At 47.6% G+C, this 27,870-nt stretch overlaps 2 protein-coding genes across 2 annotated transcripts; one reads left to right on the top strand and one right to left on the bottom strand.

The window, feature by feature from the left end:
* Positions 1-25,410, top strand: si:ch211-149e23.4 (uncharacterized). The gene is made up of 15 exons (XM_056610424.1): positions 1-45; positions 207-297; positions 14,530-14,865; positions 15,488-15,796; positions 16,503-16,817; positions 17,351-17,489; positions 17,999-18,162; positions 18,691-18,987; positions 20,577-20,897; positions 21,365-21,646; positions 21,839-22,001; positions 22,374-22,534; positions 22,624-22,699; positions 23,848-23,875; positions 23,990-25,410. Exons 1-15 carry the CDS (start codon positions 1-3, stop codon positions 24,134-24,136), a joined length of 2,874 nt encoding a protein of 957 aa, XP_056466399.1. The 3' UTR covers positions 24,137-25,410.
* rrp8 (ribosomal RNA processing 8) lies at positions 23,915-27,816 on the bottom strand. The gene is made up of 8 exons (XM_056611421.1): positions 27,629-27,816; positions 27,285-27,426; positions 26,934-27,195; positions 25,896-26,835; positions 25,412-25,541; positions 25,171-25,277; positions 24,963-25,059; positions 23,915-24,857 (listed from the first exon to the last, which is right to left on the bottom strand). The coding sequence occupies exons 2-8, from the start codon at positions 27,393-27,395 to the stop codon at positions 24,744-24,746; spliced, it is 1,761 nt and encodes a 586-aa protein (XP_056467396.1). The 5' UTR covers positions 27,396-27,426; positions 27,629-27,816; the 3' UTR covers positions 23,915-24,743.
* Between the last annotated feature and the right edge of the window lie 54 nt (positions 27,817-27,870).

Genomic DNA, 27,870 nt, shown 5'->3' with positions numbered 1-27,870 from the left:
ATGCCGGCCGAGGCGCTGGCTTCTTGGCTGTTTGACTCCGTCATTGTCCTCTGAGGCAGCGGGGGGCTCACTGCGGTCGATCAGGCTGTGGATGTCATTAAAGCCAGCCCGGGATCAGGGGACCCGGTGGCGGCGGCGGCGGCGGCGGCGGCGGCGGGTGGCGGCGGCGGCGGCGGCGGCAGCGGCGGCGGCCGGGGCCGTGACAGACGCCGGAGGAGGACAATGGAGCAGGACTCCAGCGCTGGATCCACAGTGGACGGACCCAAGGAGGGAGGGAGCGTGCACCGCCGCGCCGGGGTGAGTGGTCTGAACCCCCGCGTCACATCGCATCGCCCGCATCAAACGGACGGGGAGGGGGGTAGTGGGGTTGGGGGGTGAGGAGGGGGGGAGGGGGGGGAGGAGGGAAGCTGCGTGGCGTCTTCATTAGTGAGACTTCACACTGGCAAGTACTCATGGGGGGGAGGGGGGGGGGGGGGGGTCAGGAGTTAGAGGCTGGTGCTTGCCCTTCAAGTGCACACACACACACACACACACGTGCACACACCAAACAAACACACCCGTGCACACACCACACACACACACTGGCTTGGCCTCTGTGACTCTCCATACGTAACATGTCATTCCCTGTACCATCGCTGCCAACAGGCCCAAAACAACAGCTGATCACCTGTTCTGTTATATGGCTGATTACGACACAGGTCCTAACACGGTTAAGATGCTCAACCGAGCCGGGGATTAAAGCTCCTCCCAGCAGGGGGGTAATACTCCAATTATTATTTGTATTTTTCCTCTGTATCTGTCCGGTCGGATCGAGGCCTCAACCGCTCGCCTGTTTTATTGGCAGTAATGATCCCAGTTCCCCGCTGGTGGTTCACGTGCCCCACCCGCGGGGATCCAGGAAGGATTACTGGGAGGAGGACCTGAAAGGGGCCAGGGGCGGACGTTGTTGTGACGCACATCTTTCTAATCAGGAAATGTAGCGTGTTTATCGGCGCTGTACCATTAACTTTTATTTAGCCATTATAAAACCGTTACTCAGACTGTGTTATGTGGGAGGCGGTTAATGTGCTCGTATTTGGCCGACAACACCAGAAACGACCGGTGCAATCGTTAACGAAATAGCCCAATTAATATCGCAATGTTTTCTACAGTGATGACGAGAGTGAAGAGCACGGGTTCGCTCGGTCGAGGTGAGGACCGAGTGTGTAGCCGCATGTCAAATGACTCTTCCCCGGCCCTAGGACCTTGAGAGGAGGTCAGGAGCTGGCTTCACCTCTGGAACGCCATTATGGTCCGGAAGTTCCAGGAGCCATGACGATGCACTTTCATTTCAGCCAGCAAGTAATCCCAGAATGCAATAAAACTGTCTGGCCCCTGTGTCTAGCTCCCAGTCGGCCCAACTTTATTGACAGAAACGTTGTAGCCTGTGGCTCCTTGGCAATATCGGGGGGGGGAAGGTATAGCCTGAGAATAGGAGTTGAATGTGCTCCTCTGTCTCTCACGGCTGACATATTGGATTCCGTTTTAGCAACGGGCCAGGAGTGAGTCACTGATTATATGGGAGGATGGAGTCAGGTGTGATATAATGAGGGGCTCGCTCTGACCAGCCAGGACACTGTCTGTCGCGCAGTGACCCGGATCGTTGCACTGTGGTCGGACTCTGTTTATTCGGGCTAAAACAGGCCTAGCAGTCTCCTGTAGTGCTGTGCCTTTAAAGTCCTCACATTTGACTCAAAGTTGGTTTTGGTGCTGCGGTTTGTACGTGTGTGTGTGCTGCATTGCAGTCAGATGTATCTGCTCCTCTGTCCCTCTGTGACTCAGTCCCCCTCGCACAGCTGCAACGCTGTGCGAGGGGGTTGCTTTATGGGTCTCCTCTTGAAAATGCAGATGCTGAATTATTCAGCGTTGTCGACGAATTGATGTCCACTTTCTAGAAAAACAGGGTGATTAGTTAGTCAAAATAATTCAAATTCAGCTTTTTATCTTAAACTGTGATAGAATTCCTTCTACCATCGACACTGAGATGCTACAAAACCGATGAAGTCATTCACTTCAAATATTATTTTAGCACTTATTTTCCATAAGAGTTCAACCGGGTCACTGAAACTTGAATACCCCCCCCCCCCCCTCCATATCTTACCCCTCATCTCAAGTAACACATCCACAACACAGCATACAAAATGAAACATCCAAACTAATCTAATCTAATTAGAGGTGACTGCGGAGAGATGGGAGAGGTAAAACTAACATTTCTGGGAGCGTTCCAGAGAATGTTTGGTCTGGAGGGTGGTGGGTTACCTGTGGGTGGGGCTGGTGGTGGAGATGAGGGTGGAGGTGATGGAGGAGGAGAGCTGGTGGACGTCACTGTGTTTTCGGGTCTCTGATCCTCTGCCAGGTCATCTACAGGGTGACCTTTGAACTGACATTTGGCCACGTCTGTCTTCTGCCGCGGAATTAATGGATATTTGATATTACGTTTATTTTTAGAGCCCCTCTCTCTGAATCACTCCTACTGTTACTATTTTTAATCAAAACCATGACAGAGGGAGAACATTAAAGGTGTGAATGCTGTGTTTTATTAATAGAGAAACCATTTGTCTTGTTCATAATCCAGTCTCTCAATTGCACTGAAGGCTCTGAATAAAACGAAAGGCAGAATATCCATTAAGGAAACACATTTTATAAAGTCTAGGCTAGCTTATAGAGGCCTAATAAATAATCTTTCTCACTATAAAGTGTTCACACTCACATATCATAAAGATCGGTCTCTTTACAGCGATGACATTAGCAGATGCAGAATCTGAATGTGGGATTTACAATTTCCCCTTCGATGAGAGCCCCAATACTACTTGTAAACCGGTTCCCATTAAACGATTCCCCATCTAGGTTTAACACACGCTATTGCATGCACAACCTCTGATTGGCTTTCACCCCGCTCACCTGCTGATTAAGCATTGGTGCGACACGTCCTGTCCATTCACTAATTTAAACTGTATTGAAGGGGACTTAAAAGAGGAACCAGAATGAAAAATAAACCGAAAATACGGGGTTATAATAGTATAGACGCCATAGACAGGTAACCAAATGAAACAAACCCTTACCTTGAATATAACTCCAGACTTCAACATTGTTTGAATCATGTGGGATGATTTCCCGTACACAACCCAACAAAATATACAATGCTTTATGTATTTTTATGAAGAAATCACAGACAATTTGTTTAGTTTGTTACAAGTTAAGAAAATAGACCTTAGTGTAGGCTAGCCTATAAATGCCCCCTAAATCGCCAACCCAGTTATGAAGGCAGGAAGAATGCACGGACAAGATGGAGCCATAAAACACCCCAGACTCATGGTGCGTTCTAGAGCCCATCCAAAGCAATGGGATGTGGGACTTATCCTCCCTGAACTGTACTAGCTCCTACTTGGCGAAGTGGGGGTAGGTCGATCACCCCCCAGTTCGATAGTAGGAGGTTCCACTTCGCCGGTGGGATGTTCCACTTAGACAGGCATTCATTTCCAGTGCACTTTTCTTAGTTGGAGGTAGGATAAGTCCCACGTCCTACTGGTTTGGATGGGCTATGGAACGCACCATCAGTGAGTTACATTTTCCCGCGGTGGATATGGAGCATCACGTGGTGGTCTGAGGCATGGCGCGTTTGATTGTCCTCCAGGGAAACCTCCTTTTTATTCTCGGACTCACTCGCTGATTAAGAAGTTGTCGAATTGTCATAAAAAAACACCCTGAAATATTCATGGCGACTTGACGGCACGGTGCAGTGATTTAGAGGACTAATTATGATCGGATCGATTACGCTGATGGTAAAAGCGGATCGTGGGCTTACTGCAAAGGCTATGGATCCGTTTTCTTCTGCGCAACCCTGAAACACTAATACGCTGTTCTAAATTCACTTTTTAATAAAAAGATAATCAAATCCCAATCACGCTACTTGTTGTCTGAAGTCGGTGGTTCTTTAAAAGTGCTTGTGAGTGTTGTTGGGTAAACAGTAGTAGCAGTGGCGGTTCTAGGATTTTTCTGAAACAGGGCCCATTAAGGGGCCACATGCTAAATTCAGGGGCCAGACCGGCCTTGCGCTGAGTTGTTGACGGGGGGGGGGGGGGGAGACCGTACCGGCCTTGCGCTGAGTTGTTGACGGGGGCATCTGTGATCGTTGAATTCTCCGGTAGTTCTGCTCGTCAATTGATTGACGGAACAGGGGCACATCAGGGGCCAATCGGATTTCATCAGGGGCCAAGGCCCCCTGTGGCCCCACCCCTAGAACCGCCACTGACAATGACACACAGACACACACAGACCCTCAGAGGCACACGCCAAGCTGGTAGTCGTTATGTCTACTTACATTTTATTTTATCCTTGTTTACATGAATCGTTGGATTGTGTACATAATCCATTATTGTAAAAGAACAAAGAGCATTCCAAAATACAATAAGCAATAAGCAATAAAAAGAACAATATACGAAAAAAAAGAAAAGAAAAAAAAACCTTGAGCCTTCAATCATAACACAGATGCTATTGTTCAGATCGCGTTGGTTGGCATTAATGTGTGCATGATTCAGGACTGTGAAGCGCTATCGACTGGTTCCCTGGCTCCCTCTCCCTGCTCGCGGACGGGTCGGTCGCGGAGCAACGCGTCCCTCAGGCCCCGCCCGAACGGGGGCCATTCCGTCGCGTCAGCCGAGTGAAGAGCAGCGTCGAGCTGGAACTAATGATCAAACATGGCTTTAATTAAGAGCCACTTGTCAGGGAAGATAGCTCTGCGCTCTCTGACAGACTCTTACGTTAGGAATTCCAACCGTTTCTTTTTTGCATAATAACTAACAGGTTCCTACAAATGCTGATTGTGCTCGGATAATTGTTGCTTGAGCCGATTCAGCAGATTTTAATGACTTTACGTGCGTGTGTGTGCGCGTTTATGTGCGTGTGTGCGTGGGTATGTTCGTGTGGTGGGGGGCCTACGTAGGTACTAACTCCCAGCCGTTTACTATAATATGCATAAAATACAAGCTCCTGGATTCAGATGAAGCGACGTCCACGGCGTATGACATCAACATGTTTTGGCTGAGCGGCAGAGTTTTTCCCTCCCTTTGAACCTCTGAGGGTTGCGGCCGGGGGTGCCAGATCACAGCCCGGTTTGGAAGGGTTTCACGGTAACGGGGCGGGATGCCAAGGCTAGTGGCAGCTCTGGTGGACCGCATGCTATCTCTCACGGGCTGAACACAACTGGAACCCGAAGCAGAACCATCTGCTCCGTGTTCCACTTGTGTACTCACTTGACACGGCCGCCTCCAGCGCGGCGCGTCCTCTGTTTTCGTTCCCCCCGTCGTCACACACACACACACACACACACACACACACACACACACACACACACACACACACACACACACACACACACACACACACACACACACACACACACACACACACACACACACACACACACACACACACACACACACACAAAACACACACACACAGCGCAGGGCCCATGCCTCCAGAATGAATGCCTGTTGCGGCTCCCTGTAGGTTTAACCGCGATCAGCCTTACCATTCCATAAGCACACTCCTCCTCCTCCTCTCCGCCTCCCAAAATAGTCCCACCAGACAGAGAAAATGTTGTTGCAATGACGATTTGTTTTCGACGAAAAACAAAAGCGACAGCGCGCCTCTGAATGGCACGTCTCTCAACTAATCTAAAGGGCCCCTCCCGCGCTAAACACGTCCCGCTTGGTCTTGATAAGGACCGATCTGTCTGTGGATTTGCATCTACTCTCTACTCTGCGTACTGTAAGTAAGTGCGTTGGAGTAATTTCCGTCCACTAAATAACCATTAAGCACTCTGCGTTACGAACGCGACGACTTTTTCCTTTCAAGTAAATGAGAATTCAACGAACTGCGTTGTGGAGACAACCATCGCCACAGGGTGCAATAAAAGAAGAGATAGTGTTTAAACTGTTTCTGGTCTTCTTCCTTACAACAGGACAGACACACACAGCTAAGGGGTTTATACTTCATTAGAGTAGTGTCTGCATCATGGAGATATTTGAGATTGAAAAATGGATCGGTTTTATATTCAATTTCATAATGGAATCCCTTGGGGTTCCACATAAGAATAGTCCATCATAGGGTATTGAGTCAACAAAGCTTGTCCCTTATACTTTATTATAGAGCAATCAAAACAAAAACATGAAGTAATCCGGATTGTGTTACATATAGAACCCCCTGTTCTGACAAATGTCGACTGGCTTTGCATCGCGTGGCCAGAAATATGAACAAACTGTCAAAGAAGCTGAGCTAACTCAGCTGGAGCCATGTCGTTGATTTCGGGCAACATCTTTTTTTCCCTCTATAACTCTTTACACAATACCGGGCATGGGGCCAGGTGGGACTATGTGGCTGAAACCAGACTGTGTTGTCTGTGCCTATATCCCCTCTTGCTCTTTTAAAGGGAGGAGTCCACTCTCTCTATATTTCATCTTTCATGTTGTTTTCTCTGCTCTTGGATCAACACTGTTCGTGTTAACCTTTATGCATGCTGCCACTGGCGGACTGGGTCAAGCCTTTGTTTATACGGCCATGCAGTGGATGGTGTATAGATGCAATGGATTATATATAGATGAAATGGAGTTTATAAAGTGTGTGAAATCAATCCACTGCATTGGCATGTAATCCACTGCATCTACATAGAGTCCACTGCATCGACATAGAGCCAACTGCATACATAGAATCCACTGCATCTTCGATACACATGTGGATACACTAGATCTACAGAAACTGCATCGTAGACTACACTGTGTCTACCTATAATCCACTACATCAACATCGAATTCAATGAGCGATCTACACTTCATATCTGCATCTACAGTAGGAACTGCATTCAGTAGTTGCTGCATCTGCCTATAATCCAATGCATCTATCTATACTCTTCTGCAACAAATGGAATCCACTGAATATACACATAATCCACTGCAGTGCACAGTCAATTGATCTACAAACAATCCACTACAGTTACAGTTCATAGAATCCAGTGCAGCCATCTATATATACTCTTCTGCAGCACATGGATTCCACTGAATCTACACTGTTTCAGTGGATCTACACAGAACACTGAATCTACACAGAATCCACTGCAATGCACAGACACTGAATCTACACAGAATCCACTGCAATGCACATACACTGAATATACACAGAATCCACTGCAATGCACAGACACTGAATCTACACAGAATCCACTGCAATGCACAGACACTGAATCCTCCACTGCATTGCAAAGACACTGAATCCACACAGAATCCACTGCAATGCACAGACACTGAATCCACACAGAATCCACTGCAATGCACAGACACTGAATCCACACAGAATCCACTGCAGTGCACAGACACTGAATCTACACAGAATCCACTGCAGTGAACAGTCACTGAATCTCCACACAGAATCAACTGCAGCTCCAGTTCATAGAGGTGGGTGTGTGGGGGCTGGTGGATGTGAGGGGAACCAGCACTCAGTGGGGGGGTGCACCAGCAGGAAGAGATCAGCTCGGGTCTCCTCCTCTGTTGAGGGGAATGGGATGTGATCCCTTCCGGAGGGGACTTAAGTAGGTTAACAGAACCCCTAGCCGTGGGCCTGTGCACCGTAATCACTGTCCAATCACCAATCAGCCCGGCCACGCTTTCTGGCCGACACCCGAACCCTGTGTTTGTGTGTGAAAGTGTGTGAGTGTGAGTGTTTGTGTGTGTGTGCGTGTGTGTGTTTGTGTATGTATCTGTGTGTGTGTGTTTATGATTTTGTGTGCGTGTTTAGGTATGTATCTTTGTGTGTGTGTGTGTGTGTGTGTGTGTGTGTGTGTGTGTGTGTGTGTGTGTGTGTGTGCGTGTGTGTGTGTGTGTGTGTGTGTGTGTGTGTGTGTGTGTGTGTACCTGTGTTTGTTTATGAATCTGTGTGTGTGTGTGTATCTGTGTGTGTGTTTATGAATCTGTGTGTGTGTGTGTGTATCTGTGTGTGTGTTTATGAATCTGTGTGTGTGAGTCTATGGATGGGAAAGTAGCACTTCTTAATCCATTATTTTCGGGAGTGGGAGGGACATATGCTGACCAATGTACTTTTTTTGTGAGTGATGGGCTATATTGTGTTAGAAACAGCATTACTTATGAGTACAGTCTGATCTCTGGCTGAGTACAGCCAGCGACCTGACTGTACTCAGAAAGGGAGCAGCTCTGCCAAACACCAGGTATCCCAATCGCCCATCTGGGGAGCCCATCAGCCCGCTGTCCCTAAATGTTCTGAGGCTTTTGTTCCGACCCAGGAACTTTGAGTCGCAGCCAAGTCACACACGCTTTGAAAAGGAAACAGGAAGGAGAAGAAAAGAGCAGAAAAAGGAGAAGAGATCCCCTGTTGTTGCTCTGGGCCTGGCCCCACCTCTCCCCAAGACTCCAGCCACACAGGTAATGTGATTACGTGCCGGCTTCACATGCATGCCTGTGTTCCTCTTGAAGCACGGTCCTCTTCTGAGAGATGGAGTGAACTACGTGTCTCCCCAGAGCACCGTGTGTGCGTGTAATGAAGGTAATTGTTTGAACCTTGCGTTGCCTTCCGCAGATAGGATCGTCTGCGGCAGCAATATAGAACCACCCCATCCAGGGGATAACAGGATGTAATAAGACCTTAATATGGACTCCATCGCGTTTGAAGACCATATTCAAACCCCTTCTTGTGGTTTGTACAACAATGCTTGTTTTACAAATGTAAGAAGAATGGATTCTGTTTGACTTACGGTCATGTGACGCATGTCCCGGGATGTTTCTACTGATTGACTGAGGGTGGTGCGCTGACTGTATGTAATCAAATGTATTAAATGTTAATATGCTACATGTTACTCTGATGAGACGGTCTGGATGTTGTGTGTGTGTGTTTGTGCGTGTGTCTGCGTGTTGTTAGTCATTTTACTCTGTGTGGACTTGTGTCTGTTAAAGGTACAAATAAAACAAAGGAAAGATGTCGTCATCCCATTCATAAATCCAGCACGGAACATGCCGAGTCTATTTTTTGCAGGCTGGAGTTTATTATTTGAAGGAAGCACAAATCCACCCTAAACGACATCTTTTCATCTGTGAAGTCTCTTCCATTTGTGCTTTTCCCTTTGCTCAGCCTCAGCCACGGATCCAGAGAGGGGATCCTCCCCAGCGTCAAGTAAAACGGGACAAACTGAACGTTTTCAAGTTCAAACTAAATCAATATGCAACGCTCTCCCTCCTCCATATCCCCTGCCTCCCTTCAGGTGCTGCAGTGATAAACTCTTATTTATCCAAACACGTCCGAGTCAAACATTTGCCACAAAGTCGAACAAAACCAATATTAGCGCCGCCTCAGAGTGATTGATTTTCCGTAACTAAGCCGTGAGAGACGCTGATTGGCCGGGCAGGGTTCAGATGATGTGAATGATAAACGGTGGTCGCGACTCGCTAACCATTTCCTCCAGCCGCTATGGGAGGTGTCATCCCCACACCCATCCTGCACACAGACTCTCACATCAACACAGACCCACATCTCTAATTCTGAATGCTGAGACGCTGTCAAACGGGAGAATGGATATGACTGTTTTGCTGTGTGTAACTTTTGTCTAAACTATTGTCTCTTTGTGTAGGATTGAGATTTGGGTAAAAAAAAATTGCATTATGATGTATGTGTGCGCGTCTGTGGGTTTTTGATTGTGAATATGTGTTTGTGTGTATGTGTGTTTTGTGTGTGTGTGTGTGTGTGTGTGTGTGTGTGTGTGTGTGTGTGTGTGTGTGTGTGTGTGTGTGTGTGTGTGTGTGTGTGTGTGTGTGTGTGTTTGGGTTTGGGTGCATGCATCAGTGCACCGAGGTCAAAGTCAGCTGCAGGGTGTATGCCTTATACCCTAAACCACAATATACCAGAGGCGTCGTCAGCCCCTTTTTACTGGGGCACGTGCCCCAGTAAAAGTCTCCAGTGCCCCAGTAAAATTCCATTGATCATTATTAAATTCATCTGCAGAAGCGCCGCTCTCGCTATGGAATCGGCAGGATTCATCAAGTGCATCTCCTGCTGCCTCGGGAGTCTTCAGTCGAGCCTGCCTCTTACCAGCCAATCAAAAAACGAAAGGGGCTACATAAAAGCCAATCAGAAAATAGCCCTATTGTATCTGGGTAAGATTTAACGCAACAACCAATGAAAAAAAACTGTTATTTACGGATTCGTCCACGTGACTCTTCTGAAAGTGTTTAAAGTATGACCAAGTGTTTCTTTCTGTTCAATAGTCTAGATAGAACTTTATCAATCCCCTGTAGGAGAAATTTGTTAATAAAACAATAATGGTAAAAAATATAAGGAATCTCCCACTTCCGGCTTCCATGAAAGAGAACCATACTAATTCACACAATAGCGTTGATGCAAATCTAGCATTAAAGGTTAATTTAAGGAAGTTCTCTCCAGTCACGCTGAAACTAGTTTGCTAGTAGTAGCGCTTTATTTTGCAGTGTAAGAGAATTCTGGGAAATCTGAATGCTGACAAAATTCTCAGAATTCTGACACTGCAATTTATTTGCACGCTACGACTAGTGAACTACTTTAAAAAAAAAACTCGACACTGCTACCAGGCGACAAATGACTGGTGAGAACCTTCTTAAATGAACCTTTAATGCTGGATTTAATTATCAGAATTCGGATTTTATCCAAGTATTCTGACTTTATTATCAGAATGCTGAATTTTATCTCACAATTCAGAGTTTATTAGCCTATTCGATTTCTGAATTAAAATTCTTGTGATGAATAATCTACATTTGTACAGTCGATGTGCAGCACTTTAATTCCCGTCAACTATGTTTTCTAACACCAGCATTTCCACAACTATGCTCATGTTCGTGACTGCTATACAAAACCATTTATAGTGCATCTATTTTTCTGCTGGGTAGTGATAGTCGCCCTAAATGCAGCTTTAATTTGGGCTCTGATTCTGAATAAATGCCGCTGCTGAACTGTGTGAATAAATAAAGGGAACTGAAATCTAAAGAAGACATGTGGTTTCGATGTACCGTGAATTCCAGCTGAAAGTGGAACATTGCTGCCTTCAGGGGAAATTAATGTAACCTAGGCATATTGTAAGTAGCTTTCAATTCCATGTTTTTTTGTTGATCATGTTTCGTTGGAAACCACGGGAGCTGGAAAAAGCCCAGAGTAAGTCATCTCCTTTTTTAACGTTACAACAAATTCACAACTTGTTTGACACAAACAATGACAACTTGATTGCTGTTAAAGAATGTTGCCCACATAATTAGCACCAGTTTTTCAATACTGAGCGTCTGTAGCCTGTAGTTTTATAGCACACACACACACACACACACACACACACACACACACACACACACACACACACACCACACACACACACACACACACACACACACACACACACACACACACACACCATGCGTGCACGCACACACGCGGAAAATGAATAATGAATGAAAAATTGTCTGTCTTCAAAACTTGAGGAAGTTTTAGACAAAAACTTCCTTAACACAAAAAAGGAAATTATGGATATACAGGGTGTTTTTAACATACTGGATCCAACAATGATCCCAACATTGACACAGATAATTCAGATCATTGCACTCACAATTCCTGTAAACAGTTGTAGTTGTGAGCGATCTTTCAGTGTGTTGAGAAGGCTCCACACCTAGCTTAGGTCAACCATGGGGCAAGGAAGGCTTCACCAACTTTCTCTTTTGTCCATTGAAAAGGAGCAACTATTCAAAGTGAGTCAAAGCCACGTTATTGACCGCTTTGCCACCATGAAGGCGCGGCGATACAGCTTAATAGTGAAAAAATAATCATTCAAAAAGGCTCTATGCAGTAGTGTATGGCCTTATTTAGTTTAATTTAAGAGCTTTGATGGTTCTATAACATTTTCCAGGTTGATTGGTGGCAATGAGCCACCTCACCTTAAGTCAGAAATTCTATTAGTTTTAAACCTTGTTTCTTGCCTTTTTAGTACATGTCGTTCTGGCAAAATTATGCTGTTTCCACACAGCTTCTAAATAAATATAGAAGTGTAGACTTCTCCTGATAAAGAGGTGACGGTCATAAAGAGACTTTTTGTTTATTTGTCAGTTACCTTATTTGTAAATCTTTGAGATGTGTATGTGTTTAAATAAATATACTTGTACGGTACTCATGAATCCATCTTTGCGTCTTTACCTTTACCAGTGCTTTAATATAGCCTACAGTATGACAGTGACAACAATTTTGAAGCTCGTACATACCCTTCTGTATCCATATATGGCATATTGTGCACACGTAAAAAAAAAAAATGTTGGCAGTTGGGGGCCTGTGCCCCAGTAAAACTCTAGGTCTAGCAACGCCCCTGCAATATACCATTCACACACAAACACTGACACAGAAACCCATACGCACACATAAACTCAGAAACCGAAACACCCAACACACAAATTAAATACCTTGTGAAACATAGGGTGGTGTGACAAGCCTCTGTTTCACTAGACACACATTAGTCTCCAACATGGATTGCTCAATACTGTTGATGTTGGGCCTGCTCCTAAATCTGTCTCACTGTACAGAAATTTTGGGTAAGTGTTAAGTAACATTTCATCTGTATGTGCTATTTCTGCGGTTGGTGTGGATATTTTTATTCTTCAAGGGCAAGTTTAAGCTGTGGCATTCACTCTGATCGTTAATTAGCACAATTACAACCACTAACAAGCAATGCGGCCACATTTTCTTTGTAGTGAATGCATTTAATCAGACAGTTATAACGTAATGAAGAGTAGCAACCGGCACATTACATTGTGACAACTACCCAGTGATGATTATGTTGCTGTCATTGTGCATTAAAAAAACTATTAAAACCATGTTGGTCGCTGTACAAGCTTTTAAATTGAGAATTTATGAGATTATTACTTTGAAAGGCATGTGTTTTCGTACTTCAAGGAGACACTCGTTAAAGAATGACACCACATGTCCTTTGTTTTGAACTGGTTTTAGTATGAGGCCCACGTCCTCATACTGTCCGAGTTCTGGGACAGTCGTGAACAAGTACTCCTCAAACGTATGACGATCCAACGCTGATAACTTCCATTTAACTTATTGCATGAAAAGTCATCATTATACTGTTATACCATATGTTACCAACCCAGTCGTCTTCAATCTAAAGATAGCCATCGTTGAGTTCATTCTCAGGCTCTCGTTGGGAGAAGCTAACGAACTTGGAGCGTTTTACTGGTCAGCTCGCAGTGATTACTTACTTTTCACGCCCGTGCTTTGTCTTGTTTCACGCTTGGCTGACTTTCATATCGGGAGATCTTTTCAAGAGCAAATCAATTTTATGGATCCTAAACACTCGGGGCATGATAAAATTATACTGCCAATGCTGTGCTTTCTCCCCTGTCCTTCTCCCTCCTTCCCTCCCTGGCCTCGGCTCGCTCCGCACGTCGTTAACTTTGTGGGAGCGATATACGCAGCATGGCGCTAGCGCTAGCAGGAGCACATCACTATTAGGCTGCTCTTCCTCTGGCTAACATCATGTTGTCACAGAGGGAAGATGCATTGAGGCCGACCAGAGATGTGAAGGGCCCTTGTTTTGATATTTCCCCTGTTGTTTTTTTAGCAAGCCCTCGGTGAGGAAAACAGCTCAGTGCATTTAAGTTAAAAGTTAACTTTGTCCCCTTGCCGCAATGACACTGACTGCAAAATTAAATAATGAAATTGACAAGCCCTTCCAGGACAGCTTAAAGTTGTCAGGTTCCATTAAATGCCCTTCCCTTTGAAACCTCCCGTAATCATGACTTCAGTGGCGGCAGAGAGGTGTCTGGCTGCAGTTCAGGGCACAACTTTTGGACTCTCATCAGTTCATCAACATAATGGAATCCTCTGGGGACAAAGACACATTATTCAAGTGCCATTGTGCGCACGGACCCACAAACCTACCACATCCCCCCTTTCTTGGAGGAGGCCGTAATCCTCAAAGATGAGGGATGCCACAGCTCTGAGATATTGTTGCACAATACGTCCTCGGTGTTATGGAGATCATTGTTATGTATATATTAATAAATAAAGGGATGGGCTATGCAGTGGTGCACCTCACCTTGGCAGAATGACAACCAGGGAAGTCTGCGTGACAAACATGTCCCCAGCTGTGGTGGTGTGTGTGCGCTTTCTCATTCCTATGGATTCTCAACGCGTCTCCCATAATCATCTTTCACAGGCCCCGCCACAGCAGTGAAACACTAAAACTCTGTGGTCAACTGCAGGCATACAGGGACGCCTGTCTGATTCTCCCACCTCAACAGAAATTCAATTCGTCCTTGTTTGCCGTTTAAGCTGTGTTTACCGACTGCCCCGAACTTACGACCTTTCCTGGATCAATACTAATCTTTAGAAAAAGAAATAAATCTCTACCTCCGGACAAAACCTGTGTTGTGTTGTATTCTTTGCCCATGCATCGCGCCCCCCCTCCCCCCCCCACCTCAGAGGACGACGGAGACGGGGGGTCGGAGGTGGAGGTCCAGAGCGACCCCGTGGCCGTTCTGGGGGAGGAGGTGTACCTGCGGTGCCTGTACCACGGCAACGCCTCCATCACCGGCAGCGCCTGGAAACGGCACAGGGGCGGCCGTGTTCACCGGCTGGCGGGGTTCACCAACGGCACAGCGTTCAGGCGCAGCACGGCTACACTTTCCTTTCCGGCCTCGCCCACCAACCTCACCGTGCGGATGAGGGTGTCCGGCGTGGACGTGGAGGGGGAGTACGTCTGCGTCTTCGAGTCGCAGGACCGGGAGTTCAACAAGACCGTGAACCTCCAAGTCCACGGTAGGTCTGACACCAGTGGTGACGACGAAACGCAGCTGAAACACAGAGAGTTCAGCACAGCTGACGGCTCGGCTGTGTTCTACATTTATCCTTTAGATTGGTCTTTTAACTGGAAATGCGTTTAAATGGAGATGTGGAAACTATATGGCTCCAAGGCTGAGGCCCTGAGATATGTTCTGGCTAGCATGCAAGAATGCGTACTGTATATAAAGTAGGCCTACTAAAAGTGGTACTTGAATAGAGGGGGTACAACAAGTGAAATCCATTCTGTGTAAACAAAGCCCCCTCGGTTAAGAGGCTTTATTACTTCCTCATTTACAAACATAATCCATTCCCCATGCGCACCATTTATTCAAGTCTGATTTGAGTTATTTTAGATACAGCCGGCGTCGCTGTGGTCCATAGCCTCTTTGTTTTGCCATCTCTCCACTTGTTTATTGTGCTAAACAACTTTAGCGTTTTTAATATTCATCCATTAAGGGTCCCATTTTACGGCTCGCGTAATTCCACTCCCACTAACTGCTGGCCCTGATAAGAAGCAACCAAGGAGAACCATTTTCAGATTACATTCATGAATGAACTGTTTACCAACCGGCTTTGACGCATGTTTATTCTTTCTCAGTCCGTCCGCAGACGCAATTATCAGTAACTGCGGAGATGGACAACGGCACCCACTATCAGTCTGTGCGGTGCTCGGCTGAGGACGGCAAACCTCGAGCTCAGATCGACTGGTTGATCAACAACAAGCCCCCGGTCAAAGACTACTTCTCTATCGAGCGGAGTGATTCGCCCGGAAGAATCGGCGTGAGCAGCGCCGCCAGCATCCTCCGCTTCCCGACGCACCTGCAGGACGAGGGCAGCGTCACCTGCGTGGTGCGCCACCCGACCCTGGCCAGCCCTGTCTCCACCACCGTCAGCGTGGAAACCTTTGGTAACGAACGTTCATATGAGTGTATGTTTTTAACTGCTGGTTGGATCCATGTCACCTGTTAAAAATAGAACCATGAATCACTTCCTGGAGATGTCCCTGAGCAGAGAAAGAGAGAGGGTGTATAATTAGTGGCTTCGAATTAGTAGTTAGTTATTTTAAGGATAAGATTATAGCTTCTTTGATAGACAAAAAAAGTATATAAATGAGGTAAAACTATTATTAATATAATATAATATACGTCGTAAATAAAATAAACATTACGACTCCTTAGTGTAAAATAAAGCTTTATCCCACCGCTATATGCAGACAGCAGTGAACTTAACTCCGGCGTGTGCCCTAAAAGCGGTTGGATCCTCTAGCTTTGGCAGCTGGGTCACCCGTCTGCTGTCAGCTGTGGCCCAGGCCATCAGATACAACAGGTGATGGAGCCAAGATCAACACCAGCGACCTCCACCCAGACAGCAGCCGCTCACTCCAAGACCCCCCCCCCCCCCCCCCCCCCCCCCCCCCCCCCCCCCCCCCCCCCCCCCCCCCCCACCAACTCCACCACCCCCGTATTTAGTTTAACATCCATCCCATCCGGACCTCGGAGCTTCCGCTGCTAATAGGAAAACCATTGGTTTCATTGGCTGTCGAACCCATTAGTCTAGCTCCAGGAATAACATCTCCTCGGGCCTCTGGCCCTCCTCTTCCTCCCCGCTCGCAGCCGCTCCCAGGGTGAGTGTTCAGGCGGAGATGAGACAGAGGCAGGAAGAGGAAGAGGAGGAGGAGGAGGACTACTGGAGGGTCTCCTGTGTGGCATCTGGAGGGCGACCCGAGACCCTCGTCTCCTTGGTGACCACCGCCTCCGACGACGACGACGACGAGGAAGAAGAACCCAGAAGGGAGAACGGCACGGACGCAGGGACGAGTGTGTACCGCCTGCCGGTGCGGGCGTACGAAGGCCACAACGTCTCCTGCGTGTTCACCCAGCCCAAGCTGGCAGGGCCGCAGACCAGGACGCTCCAGCTGCCTTCCTTCAGTGAGTGCCACTCAACCAACCAGCGTTGTTCCATTGCATTTTCTCATTTCAAAACTTTATTTACACTTGTAGGGCATTGAGGTTTCCCTCATTTACAATGACGACGAGTTAACAGCAAGGGACATGTACATGCACACAACAACACCAATGACAAATAGAAATTTGCAAAACAAATCAAATAAATATCAATAAATAGTTGCAATTTTGATGAGCTGAGATTAACCACCAAACATTTAAAAACAGTAGCAGATGGGAGTTCGTATTACCTTAAGGTTTGTTGCAGAGAGTTCCATTTGCTAGGGGCATCGATGAAAAAGGCAGTTTTACCAAGATCCAAATGCGTGCAAGGAACCTCAAGAGTGAGCCAATTGATCTGGTTTGATAGGAACCATGATTGCATTGTAGTAGGGAGGAGATATAGGGAGGAAAATTTGACCACTAATGTCTTCAAAGAAGCGATGTTGTGAAGCGATTCTCAATGCAACGTTCGCGTTCCAACAATGCGTGACTGTGTTGTTGTTCTCCTCCTCCAGGTCTATCTGGTGTTCGGTTACTGTCAGATCCCATCAACGAGCTGCAGGCCTCGCTGGAGCTTGAGGAAGGACAGCGGGATGTTTCTATTGGCCTGGAAGCCGTCGGAAACGTTCCACGCTATGCCTTGTTTTGTCAAAAGTAAGGTTGAGATAGACAAAATAGTGAGGAAGATTTCGCATTTGAACAAGCAGCCTAGTATGACTGAGTCGTCTGGCATTGGATTTAAATGATCTGCATATACGAAAAAGGATGTGGTTTCGGCTTCGGTGCCAGCTTATTCAAAGTGATAGACTACAGACAACACATTCAGGCCCGTCTCCTCACCCCAACGCTCACAACAGGAGCCTTCAGCATTGCAGCGAAAAAAAAAACGCTCTGTATTCATTCGTGACACACTGCATTACGGCACCAGTGAGCACACATGTTGGACCTGGGCAAGTCAGAGTAGTGGTGAGGACTCCTAGACACGCTGCTCTGGGATTGAACCTAAAACGTCCGTCCATCTGCGAGCATCTATCTGAGCACGATGCCAAAGCCATGACCTGCTCCATAAAGCATCTGAAGTCACTATGAAACGCTAATAAAAAAGGATGCTGAACGATTAAACAGTGAATAAATAATAACAATGCTCATGTTGATCCGTGTAGGGAGGAGGCGTCGGCGCTGCCCGGGGGAGTAGCGGTGGTGGGGTCGGCCCTCACGTTCCAGGCTCCTGTGGGTCTCCTCCACGAGGGGCTCTATGTGTGTGAGGCGTCGTACTACCGGCACAGGGCCACCGTGCAAATAAACATCACAGTTAGACCCCGGCCCGGTGCGTTAAGACCCCCTCTTTCCAATGGGCCTTATGTTTTATTCATTGCACCGGTTGCGGTTGTCTTTTAAAAAAAATGTTTTATGAACTTGCTTTATTTTTTTCTCCATTGCATTATGATGAATTATTGATGTGGAAAATAAACCTTGGTGCTCTCTCTCCTCTGTCTCTGTCTGTCTCCCTGTCTCTTTCTATCTCTCTCCCTCTCTTTCTGTCTCTCGCTGTCTGTCCGCTCTCCTCCCTCTCTGTGTCTGTCTCTCTCTGTGTCTCTGTGTGTGTGTCTCTCTCCCTCCCCCTCTCCTTCTTTCTCTCTCTCTCCCTCTTCCCCTCCCTCCCTCTCTCTCTCTCTCTCCCTCTCTCTCTCCCTCTCTCTCCTCTCTCTCTCTCTCTCTCTCTCTCTCTCCTCCTCTCTCTCTCCTCTCTCTCTCTCTCTCTCTCTCTCTCTCTCTCTCTCTCTCTCTCTCTCTCTCTCTCTCTCTCTCCCCCCCTCTCTCTCTCTCTCTCTCTCTCCCCCCCTCTCTCTCTCAGTGCTGCTCCCTCCCTTGATAAGTCTTGATCTGCGGTCCGGACCCTCGGGCCGCGAGGTCCAGTGCTCGGCTGTTGGCGCCAACCCGGCCGCCACCCTGTCCTGGAGTCTCCCCGAGGGCGTGGCCGCCGTCCCCTCCCCCAGCGCCAGCTCCCCCCTGCCTGACGGACGCCGCTCCGTCATGGGAGTCTTGGCCCTCGGCACCGCGTGCTTCCCTCGGCCGCTCGCCGTGGGATGCATGATCCATCATCCGCTCTTCCCGACGCCGGAATACCGGAGCGTCGCCATCCCGCTCTGTGGTAGGTCGATGACCAAGTGCTGATCCCCTGAGCCGCGCTGCTCGGCCCGGAGGGGTTGACGAGAAACACTCGATTCCGCTATGCATTATGGGAAACATTTACTGTATGTTTAAAGGAAATGTATGATATCGTTCTTTACATAATAGGAATTTATGGGTTAGCATAGCATATCTCTCCTTTATGAAAAGAAGTGCGGAAAAACACAAGTCACCAAAGGGGGACTCTCACCTTTATATATACAGGCCTTGGATGTTTTATGCCACCGATAGAGTTGGATTCTCAGGAGCCATGTGGAGAGAAGAAGGTTATAGATAGCAATCTAAACTCAAATGAAAGCCCCTCCGAAATGGTCTTCTTGGAGGGTCATGAGGAAGCCTGTTGTAACTGTTGATTGAGTCTGGACTTTATAGCCAGAGCTAAAGAAGGAAGATGGCTCAGCTGGTCATATAGACTGGGTGGCTCCGCCCATTCTGCTTTCGATTTGAGCTCGGCCTGCAGAAGGGTCTGGAGAAGAGCAACACATTTCTATCTAGTTTCGTAACGTTTTTGCAGGAGCCAATCACCAAGCTGGCTTTTCCCCCTGGCGCGCTATTGGCAGGTTTAACACAACGACGACAGGGAAGCAACGGCATGCAGTCAATTGCATTCAGAGTCATTTGAATGAGGCCCATTGATCACACCACTTGTGCTGAAGAAAATGAAAGCAGCTTCCCCAGACCAACGTGCAATCTACGATTGAGCTTTGTCTGTCAATAGCCAGGCTACTGGTCCTAGGTTAAATGAGCAGTACCATGGTATGGTATCGTCTGGTATGAGCACCATACCAACCTACGTCCCATAAAGTTTTGCTATCTGAGCTCCCTATGCGAATATTTCCTATTTTAACAAAACTCTCCATTCGGGTGTTCAACAGTATAAGTATAATTAAAACTGTATTCACGGCTCATCGTGCTGGAGAACAGACTTCATGTATGCATATATTAAATAACCCAGTATTCTACAATTATTGTTTGCACTCCTCCCCACTCTGCGTTCTTTCTCTGGGTTTCTTCCTTGATACTTAAGGGAGTTTTTCCTGCTCTTTAGGAGGCTAGGGTTAAGGGGGGGAGTCGTAAAGTATGGCCTGCAAAGCCCTTTGAGACTGTAACTGTGAGTAAGGGCTATCTAAATACAACTGACTGGACCAGATAAGATGTGTAATGTAAATCCAGGAGGGGGGAGTCTTCTGTGTACACAGTGCAAGCAGAAACACTGCAGGGCAGTCAAGAGGAAGATGAAAAATAGAAATCGTTCAAGTGAGTAATAAACAGCGATATATACCGTAGACACGCACAGAAGAATTACAATTTAATACACCTTAAATAAAATGAAACACAAACTGTGCTTACACATCAGCACACCCACAAACCGCTGATGTGCTTATGGAGATCTAATATGCAGAGGTTGGTAAGTGCAGGACCCGGGTCCAGATGTAAAGATAAAAGCTGACATCCGACCTATCTATAGCAACCCATAAGTGAACGCAGCGTTTCGCGGTTTGTCAGCCTCCACTCTCCCTCCCTCCCCCCCCCCCCCCCCCCCCCACGTAGCCCCGCCCAACATCAGCCTGAGCTCCAGAGAGGAGTGGCGAGGAGGGGAGGAGTACACCGTGGCCCGGTGTCGCGTGGTCAGCGTCGCTACCGCGGCAACCGTCACCTGGCGCCTCGGCGGCGGGGCCGACGGCGGGGACGGCGTCGAGATCGATGACCTGGAGGGGGTGGAGGTCCGGACAGAGGAGGGGCAGCGCGTCGGCCTGGAGGTGGCCGCCCTCAGCACCCTGCGGCTCCCCACCTCTCTGTACTCGGGTCGGAGGTTGAGCTGCGAGGCGGGGGGTCACCAGGAGCGACAGCACCTGCTCCTCCCCTCCCTGGGTATGTTGTCTCCAGCTCTGTGTGGCTCCCAGGTCCAACACCTACCTTCCCCGGGATACCGAGGGCATGTTTTTGTTGATCTGGTGGGGATTTCTGCTTTGGTTACACCCACACATACATCTCTATGCAAACACAGATGCAGGCACTCACACGCATGCATGCACACAAACACACAGACACAGACGCCCACGTACGCGCACACACACACACACACACACACACACACACACACACACACACACACACACACACACACACACACACACACACACACACACACACACACACACACACACACACACACACACGTGCACAGCCCAAACACACACACACACACACAAACACATGTACCAATACATATACACGCACACACACACGTGTGCACACCCATGCACACATTAACCCTCATGCACACACACACTCACACACACACACTCAACTTTCCATCCCCCTGTGTGTTCCTCCAGGGGCCCCTGTGCTGAATGTGTCGATGGGGCCGGGGGAATCTGACCTCTGGCAGGCCGTGTGTGACTCCCAGGCCGAGGGTGTGGAAGCCAACCTCAGCTGGGTCCTACCTGCGGGCTCCAGGGGCCAGCAGTCCCGCCGGTCCTGGACCCACGGGCGCACCGTGAGAACCCGGCTCACCTACCGCTTCGCGCTGTCGTCTCACGAAGGGGACGCCCTGACCTGTTTGGCGGAGTACCGTCGCAGAGGGTCAGACAAGAGGACGGTACACATCCCAAAATACTGTGAGTGTAACAGAGCACGCAGATAAATCAATCAGTGTCTCCTGAAGGAAGGATGGATGAATGTTGACCCCAGGGTCGGTGTCTGGACTGAACTATTTTAGTTTGGGTTTGTATTCCTGTGTTACACTTGGACAGACTTTAACACTATGGGTTCATTTCAATCAGATTGTGTTTTTCACTTTCCTCTGATAGATATCTCCTCTTTGAGGGTGCTGAACCACACCACTCGGATGAAGGCAAGCCACAGTGGTGGCCGATGCGTGCTCAGGTTATCCCTGCATAAGAGTCTGCCCGGCCAGAGAATATTGTTTGAGGTGGAGGGGAATGTACCAACGCACAGCATTACCTGTCAAAGGTGAACTGTTTCCACCTCCTAACTTCTGCATCTGTGGACACTGCAGACACTCAAGAGACACACACATATACGCACACATGCACACACACACACACACACACACACACACACACACACACACACACACACACACACACACACACACACACACACACACACACACACGCACACGCACAGCAGATATCTTTATTAACTTTTGTCCTTTTTTTGTCCTCATGAATATTTCATCAAATAGGAAAAGGTTATATTACATTATAATGATTAGCTATGCAGGAGGGCTCATATTAACCAAAACAGTTTTCAATTATGCGCGTTAGAAGTGACACAAATTGAGATCTCGCCTAACGATTAAGGCCATTGATTGCGTTACAGCAGCGACGGCTCGTTTGTCAAACTGGAAGGAGACGCGCTGGCCTTCCCAACAGGGGTCGAAGGTCGAGACGAGGGACTGTACACCTGCCTCGCCTCTTTCTACCACCACCAGGCCGAACTCCGCCTCCGAGTGGAGGTCAGCTCCCAGGATCAACAGTTAGGTAAGCAACAACCAGATGAAACCACATCTCGTGCCCGAGAGCCAAACGTCCAACCTAAACGCTTCCCTTGTGTCTCCCGCTCCACGCAGCGAACCTCGTCCTCATCTGCGTCCCCTCCGCCTCCGCCGCGGCCGTACTGCTCGCCGTGGCTCTGTGGGTGTTCTGGTGAGTGGAGCGTCGCGGCGCCGCCTCTCGCCAGGTGATCCGTCGGTCGGGGTCGTCGGCGTGGGGCCCGGCGGTGCGAGACAGGCAGAGGGAAACAGGATGCGTGTGTTGCGTGCCGTCAGCCCCTCACCGGCTCACCCCCTCTTTCCGCAAGTCTCTCAGTAACCTAAAAAAGATCAGAGCGCTGTTGGCAAACAGGAAGCAGACAGATGCCTCTCTCACCACAGCGTGTTCAGATGGCAGTAACTGTTCCCTTTGTGTCCATGGGGCGGAAGCAGCTGATTTATTTTTCCCACCAGGGCCCGGCCGCTGGAGAACAGTTGGTGTGGTTTAGACAGCACTTTTAGAGGGGTGCTACTAATGTTGTTTTTTAATGGTAGATTTATCGGTGGGAAATAAACGCATAAATTCCCCACATCTGGGAAGGTTGTAGCAATAAACAAAGTCGGGATATTCACAGAGTTGGGGGGAAATCGGTGTAGCAGAAGCGTGCTGCCATCGCGGTTGGAATGGATTTGAATGTGAATCAAGGCAAACGCCAGATTAGGGAATTCCGCGGCGTGCTTTGTACTCGGCACATTCTCCCATGTCATGCTGCGTATCTAACTTCTATGAGGACTGTATGGCCAGGCCATCAGCGGACTGAATACAGGCCCACTGTGCATCAGAATAGAGGTTTCAATAGGTTTGCCTCTCTGGTCACAACATTTGGTCAAGGTGCCATTGGTGCCGTCACCCTGCAGTCCCATGGGAGGATGCTGTCCAAATAATTTGGGAAGGTCAGGTCATGTACACACAGAGAAAAACAGGGGTCCCCCAGGAGAAATGCTATTTTGGGATTTGCGTCAGCTCGCCATTGTTGTTGGCAGTCGTCTTCATTGACGTGACCGGTGTCATGGGTGCATGATGTACGAGCGAATGCAGGGGTTTTGACATCAGAATGCTCATTGGGGACGGCCGCCAGGGTCACACGGTATTCTCTATCGATATGTCCGTAGATGAACGCATGAATATGGAGGTAAGCCTAATGAGTGTTTTGTGTTTCTTGTATTGAGACGTAGTGCCACCTATAGGTGATGTTGAACATTACAACAACACACTGACATCGTCATTATCCAGCTGAATATTTGTTTTTTTTATTTTTTCAGTAAACTAAATCCTGGAGCACGATCGAAGGTAAGCCGATACAACTGAGCTCAAAATTATGCGACTTTATTTTCGTGTAAGTCCATCGAATCGTAGAACAACATTAACCAGATTTCTGCATTTGTTTATGATTTTCTACTTTAGAAACGGGAGACCTCAGCTCTGACAGCTTTAGTTCGACCCCTAAGCTCCCCTGAGAAGAGCAAGGCACTGGTTCGTCGACCAGACGGCCAACAGTATGCCCATCTGGATGGCTACTGTATAGTGTCTGACGTCAAGTCCACCGTCTGAACCACTGCGCGGTCAGGAGAATGGAGAGTGCACAGCCAGAGAGGTTCTGCAACTCGCTTGCAGCACTTACTGTCACACACATGCATGCACACTGCTTTTGTCTCTCATACGACTGTGAAGCCTTTGGTCCTGGAAGGATTGTAATTAATTCAAACTTTGAATTATTGCATATAATGAATTACGTCTTAGACATGATATTTGCTATAGAAAATTAGGTCCTGGGATAAGCTGGTTTTCCGTTTTTAATATAGCCTTTAACAAAAGGTATTATCACGCCCCCTAGTGGTAAATGTAAATCCATTCTTGAACAGCACTGAAGTGATGCAAATTTAACATAACATAATTCACCATATTCAAAGTGTATTGTAATAACGTACTTTGTCTATGTATCAACCCCTCTGTACATTTCCATTTAATTGACTAATTCAGAGTCAGTAAAGCAGACGACATTTCAATTAAAATTGTATTTTAAGAAAACTGTACAAAAAAATACCTGTCAAACATTGAATACATGGCAAAATGCTCCCATGTGGATTGAGTTGGACCAGGGAATCTTCATGAAACCACGTCCAGTGAGTGTACAGATATTTCAAATGCATTCCCAGGTCTATCTTTTCTTGTACACGCAGGGCCTCAGCTCAAAACTTGACGACTTCATGTCTTCCGAAACGTCTTTTGTCTTGATAAAGTCAAAGGAGTAGAAGTGACTGTTCTCTGTATCCTACAGACGAAACAAAGAGGAATTAGAAAACAAATCACGTTTTCCCCCAAATATAAGCATGTTTTAGTTCTCGTGCTTCGCCTGATTGATTTTATTTTGACTTACCTTTATCATCATCTTGAACCCGAGATGTGACAACGTAGTTAAGAAGCCACGAACGTCGTCGAATCTGCTTGCAACTTCCGCTATTTTGAGTATACCCCTAGAATTAGAGGAAAAAAGGTTTACAGTAACACGCAATTAGTGAGCAGCGGGTACAACGCAACAATGTACTGTACTATTGTACTGCATGTGTCGTGCACAGGACATTTACCCCACGACCAGCACTCTATTCGCCTCCGCTAGAAAATCAATCAGGTTGGTTCCCATGAGAGAGAGGCAAAACACTGCTATGTGCACACTGCCATCTTTAAGAGGTACCTGTAAACGGGAAATGGGGGGGGAAAAGCTAAATCAGTCTTTAATACATCACTCCTGGCATCCACAATCCAACAAATCAAACCCCAGGGGAGAGGCCGGCCAGCAGAGTCACAGATGTGGGGGAATACACTCACATGAGCCATGTCGCACACGGTGACCAGGTCGCTGATGGGGGCCAGGTCGAAGCTGTGCACCTTGTTCTTCACGCTGAGGGCAATCTTACAGTCGCCACAGCCGAAGTCAGCCACCACATGAGAGGCCGGTCTGAAATGAACCACAGGATGCTTTACATTGAACATGGATGCACCGACCGAGACATAAGTTAAACGACTAACCAAAAGGTTAATCAACCGACTAACTCAAAACCGGACTAACAGGTTAACCAGCTCAAAGGTTCCCCACATTGCTCTGATGCCTTGACCCAACGTTTCCCCATTTATATTGTTCATCAAAACCAAATTCCCTTTTTCAGTCCTCAAACATACCAACTATCAAATTAACGACTTGTAAAATGTCTGCCGCGGCTAAACCACGTTCCACTTGAAATCCACTTCACCAAACAGACCAACACAGCCAACGGCCCCCTTCATCCATGCAGTGAACACCGCTCCTACGTACTTCTTGTGAATGTAGGCGATGATGGCGTCCACGGGGTTGGCGGGCCAGTGCTTGACCTGGGCGGTGAAGCCCTTGTGGTATACCCCGAAGGCCTCTGGGTCCTGGGAGAACATGCGCTTGGCCTCTCCGCTCGACGACGTGTACAGGACCTCGTTGATGTAGCGGAAGCGGGCCGCCTCCAGGCGCTGCTCCATGCGGGACCGGAGGGTGGCCGAGCGGTCCAAGGGCGGGGCCGCCGCCGCCACCTCCTCCTGTTCCTCCTCCTCCTTCTCCTCCTGGTCTTCCGTGGGGCGCTCCGGTTCATCCGGCTTGCTGTGGAGTATCTTCCGCAGCCTCTCCCGTCTGCGTCGCTCCTCTTGGAGCTGGTGCATTTTCTGTCGCTTGATGGCGGGCGTCTCTTCCTGCTTGTCGTCTTCCTCCTCCACCTCCTCCTGGACCTCTTCCTCTGCTTGGGGCACTTCTACCTCCTGGTGGGGCACTTCTACCTCCTGGTGGGGCACTTCAGGATCCAGAGAACCAATCTGCTCTGTTTTCCCTCGTCGGGTTTCTTTCACTTTCGTGTTTTTCATGGGTTCCTTGTTTAGTTTGGGTTTCTGTGCCTCGGCTGTGTTCGATATGCTTTGTGCCGGTTCAGTTAGTTTCCGTTTCTGTGGTTTGGACTCCTTCTGCTTGGCCTGGTTCTGTGATGCTGTCTTGACAAAAGTAACTTTAATTTTACCGCTGCTACTTGTGTTTGCTTTCTGTTGCTCCCCTGTTCCGTTCTCTGTTGCGGTGTCTTTAGGTACTACGAGCTCCTTCTCCCGGTACTTATTTTTACATTTTCTCTTGTTCTTCATCTTGGTTTTCCACTGCTTTCTGTTCATTTCATTTTCCTCCGTTATCTCCGGCGTAACCTTAGACTTTCCATTGCCTGAATCCGTTTTCTTAAGCTTTATGGACCCTTTAGGACAAAGTAAAATTAATAATGTACTTTTAATGATTCATTAATTTGGCCGCGTGATAAAATCGTAATCTTAATGTAACTGTAAAAGTGCTCACCCGCTTTGCTGTCTTTCTCTTTCATCTTTTTAGGAACCGAGTCAGCCTTCTTGTCGTCGGCTGGGACAGCAGTCTCTGTCCCCGCTTCATCCTTTTTCTTTCTACCACGGTTTCTTTTCTTCTTTCTCTTGGGACGAGGTGGTGCTGATTCCGGCTCTGCTTCGCTATCACTGTCCTTCTGCACATGGTCGCTCTTCTGATCCAGGGCAGGTCCTAGACTCTTTAGAGTCCTCAACAGGCTCTTTTTTGCAACACTTTTAGGCTGCTCAGAAGAGTCTTCAGGTTAATACTTCCTTTATCATGAAAATGCACAATATGATTTTTTTTGTTGCTAAAATGACCTTAATTTACCTTAAACGTAACGATGCGATTTGATTTCTGAACTGGCCTGGGGAGAACAGGTTTGATCGTGGGTTGGGAAGCCTGGCCATCATCATTCCATTCGCTATCTTCGAGAAACATGTTTAGATGTGTTGCTTTCTCAAAACTGTGCCTGAAGAATGATTGAAGAAACGAGGTTAGAGACAATATTTGACACAATGATTAGTGAATAAAAAAAGTGAATAGGATAATCGAATGATTATATGTACAGTACAGCCATCAAGATAAGTACACTTCGTAAACTTACAACAATAATGGTAATCATGGCTAGCTTGTGCTGCCATCAAATACTTAGAAGGAAAATATTGAATCACCTTTCAAAGGGCTTCTCTTGATCAATGTATGTTGTTAATATCTCTCAAATGTACGCTCATTAAATAACATGACATATAATAACATGCGGAAGTCTATATTAGTGTTTTTGTATGAACCATGCTAACCACGTTTGAGCACTAGGGCAACAAACTCGTGGAAGTAGGAGGAGCAAAACGTCCCATCTGGATGACGAAACGACGAAAGGCAGTATGGGATATGGAGTTCCATACGTTTCAACACT

This window comes from Gadus chalcogrammus, chromosome 16, assembly GCF_026213295.1.
Source record: "Gadus chalcogrammus isolate NIFS_2021 chromosome 16, NIFS_Gcha_1.0, whole genome shotgun sequence".
NCBI classification, from domain to species: Eukaryota; Metazoa; Chordata; class Actinopteri; order Gadiformes; family Gadidae; genus Gadus; species Gadus chalcogrammus.
The sequence above is the reverse complement of the archived record's forward strand: the minus strand, read 5'-3'. Positions and strand labels throughout refer to the sequence as shown.